This window comes from Aplysia californica, unplaced genomic scaffold (assembly GCF_000002075.1).
Source record: "Aplysia californica isolate F4 #8 unplaced genomic scaffold, AplCal3.0 scaffold00002, whole genome shotgun sequence".
Taxonomy (NCBI): domain Eukaryota; kingdom Metazoa; phylum Mollusca; class Gastropoda; order Aplysiida; family Aplysiidae; genus Aplysia; species Aplysia californica.
The window spans coordinates 1,031,166-1,034,581 of NW_004797272.1; the positions used below are offsets into that span (position 1 = coordinate 1,031,166).

At 40.2% G+C, this 3,416-nt stretch overlaps 1 protein-coding gene across 1 annotated transcript; it reads right to left on the reverse strand.

Annotated features, from left to right (window-relative positions):
- Positions 1 to 2,369: 2,369 nt before the first annotated feature.
- LOC101849971 lies at positions 2,370 to 3,239 on the reverse strand. Its single transcript, XM_005089060.1, has one exon. The coding sequence runs from the start codon at positions 3,237 to 3,239 to the stop codon at positions 2,370 to 2,372; it is 870 nt and encodes a 289-aa protein (XP_005089117.1).
- Between the last annotated feature and the right edge of the window lie 177 nt (positions 3,240 to 3,416).

Genomic DNA, 3,416 nt, shown 5'->3' on the forward strand with positions numbered 1-3,416 from the left:
AGTACTCAAAATGTCCTTTAAAATATTCAAAAGCACTTTTATAAAAAGTATCATAGTAGAGTAAAAGTACTTGTTCATTGTTCTAAAAAATGTACCGGAGTACTTGGAACGTAAGTACAACTGTACAAGTACCGGAGTACTTGTATTCGTTACAATCAGCTCTGGCGTCTGGTTGTGCATGCTCTATTTTTTTGTAGCCCCAGGCTGGTAGTAGCAGTTCCGATTCAGCATTCGTTTTGGCATTTTGGCAACATTTGCGGACAGATAAGAGCAAAATTATTGAATATATTGAAATAATGCATTTGTTGCAACCTTATTCGATACCATTTTAGAGAATTTTGTGTAAAATATGTCTTTATTTCACGATTTTATGGAATTTATACATTGGCCTACTTTCATCTGTTGTACATGTACAAACCAAAACAATAAAAACTATTAAATGTGCCACACACAAAAAATCCAACTAAAACACTTAATCTACAACAAAAAAAACCCCACAAAACAACAACTCTAAATTTAGTGGCAAAAAAACAACTAAGAATGGGCCAAGAAGAACAATAATAACTGCATGGATTAATTTTTTTCTGTTTACAGTTATCCTCCCTTGGGCTAGAGTCGTTTTCATTCAGAGAGAGTAAATCTGGCGGCGCCATACAAACTCTAGAGCAGAGCTGGTTGTAACAGAGAACTTACGTTACAATTTTCGGTACTTTTACTGTACTCCGGTACATTTTTGAGAACCAGTACTTTTACTCTACTCCGATATTTTTTTATAAATGTACTTTTGAGCATTTTTAAAGTACATTTTGAGTACTTTTGAAGCTTAATGAAAGAGTAAGTGCCGACATTTCTGATTATAATTTACGGAACAAACACAAGGACGGGCACAGCCGATCAACCAAGAGTTAAAGGTTGAGATCAAAGAACGGCCCGTCGCGAAAAAGATCAGCCACTCTCATGAATGTGATCACACAAGCGTTGTAAAACTCCATGAAACGGTACAATGTTTGGCCCAGACGGGATCACACCGAGGTGTGAACTGACCGATGAGTTTCCTTTCCCCAAACATCGCACTCGCATCCGATAAATCTGAGCTCGCCACTAAAACTTACATCACTCGTAGGGAGGGGGTAGGGCCTACAAGTTAGCTCCAGGCAGGATCACATCGAACTGTGTACTCTTCCCTGACCGTTGAAGGCAGTTTTTCTCTACGAAGTGGCTAGCCGTACTTAAGTACGGCTAGACTGAGAGTCTAGCCGTTCTTAAGTACGGCTAGACTGCCAGTCTAGCCGTACTTAGATCTAGGTTTGGCCCTATCGACTCAAGCCTGTTAAGTACACAGGTCTCATTAGATCTAAATCTAGCAATTATTCAGGTTCAAATACATGCAAGCCAGTAAGACATATTTTGGTTTTGTCGGAAATACAAATAATTTAGGCATAGCAAACTAAAAATTTCATTTACAATTCAGTCATCAAAACATGTATTAAGTACGGCTAGCCTGACAGTCTAGCCGTCCTTAAGTACGGCTAGCCTGGCTGTCTACCCGTACTTAAGTACGGCTAGACTGCCAGTCTAGCCGTACTTTTCTTAGGCCCAATTAACATTAGAAAACAGGAGGTTTAAAATACATGCACTGTCATTAAGGCACCTGGTTTCGTCTCAAATACAAATACTTTAGGTACTGCACACTAAAAATTTATACGTGTATTTACAATTCAGTAGGCCTATTTTTTTTTTAATGGTCAGTCTAGCCATCATATTTAGAATAAGTACGGCTAGACTGCAAGCCTTTTCTCTATTCTCGAATTTGCGAGACAGCCTGAATTTTAATTGGTGTGGTCACAACGTAATGGTGCGTAACGACAAAGAGGGGGGGGGGGGGGGGGCGGGGACTCAAAATCAAATCAGAAATGGAACGCTAAAGATTTGGGACAGGTAAAGGGGAAGGGCAACTGGATAAACGTCAAGGAGTTTAGAACTAATACGTAGATAAAGATCTCTAGACTCACGATACGCTACTCTATAAAGAATCTGGGGGGTTTCAGCCTTGCATTTCACAATGATTTGATGTTTTGGCAATTAGGATTGATGTATGTAATATACTTTAAAACAATTGATTTGAAAAAGTTTTAGTGGCCATGTGTGTTCTACAGCAAAAATTAAGGCAGTTTACCCATCAAATCAGTGCATCTGCATGTGCTCCCCCCCCCCCCCCTCTCTCTCTCTCTCTCTCTCTCTCTCTCTCTCTCTCTCTCTTCAAAACACTTTCTCTCTCACAATGCACACGGAAATAGATCTAATTATAGTTTAAATATATAGACGCTCGCTAGCACTGGCTGAGACTCACAAAGTTCAATAGAATTGTTTTAACCGTCTGTTTCAACTAGCTGTGCCCTGTCGAACTGCCAAGGCACAGACAGGGTGAACAGGAAAAGTTCGGCAAACTCATTTCTGATGTCTAGTGCTTGTTGCCCAGGCCTGCCAATCGTAGCAGAAGTGTCAGCTTCCATTTGAAACAAACTATTGTCATTGTCATCTATTAAATCAGAGTTTTCATCTTCATCTCTTTTTCTCACAAAGTTGTGAAGCGCACAGCAAGACAAAACCACTTTAACTGCAGTCTCAGGCTTCATGTTCAAAGTTGTTTTGAGAACAGACCACTTTGCTGCCATGATGCCAAACGCACATTTGATGGACCTTCTCGCGCGTGAATGTCTGTAGTTATAAATTCGCTGTACATTGTCGAGTCCGCGACGTGGAAATGGTCGCATCATATTTCGAAGGAGGGGATGCGCTTCATCCCCTAGGAAAACATACGGCAAAGGATCACTGCCACAAATGCTTTCGTCGGGAGGGATCGGTAAATTGTTCGAATAGAAGGCCCTGCCAAAAGCCGAGTGTTCAAGCACTCCACCGTCGGAATGTCTCCCAAAGTCACCGACATCAAATGCGATGAAATTGGATTGAGCATCACATATTCCTTGCAACACAATAGAAAATGTTTGTTTATTGTCAAAGTACGTGCTGCCTGAGTTGGGAGGACACTTCACTTTGATGTGTTTGCTATCTATGGCACCAAGAACATGCGGAAAATTCCAACGCTGTGCAAAACCCATGGCTATTTCCTTGAACTTGAAGCTATCAGATGTAAGCTCAGGTAGTTCAGTAGCTTTTAATTCGTCCCAGATGACGTTGCATGTTTCGTAGAGAATATCCCTCACAGTGCTTGCTCCCATTCGAAATTGATAATGCAGGCTTTTTGATGTCTCCCCAGTGGCCAGATACCTGAAACAATGACATAGTGTTAAATACAACGTCTATATATTGAAATGAATATACAGTGTATATAATATGTACACGATTCAATAGTAAAAAAATACCACATTAATAAATCAATATGTATATATGTATGT

Coding starts and splice junctions, on each gene's coding strand:
- LOC101849971 (XM_005089060.1), bottom strand. CDS start 3,239: ATGGGAGCAAGCACTGTGAGGGATATTCTCTACGAAACATGCAACGTC.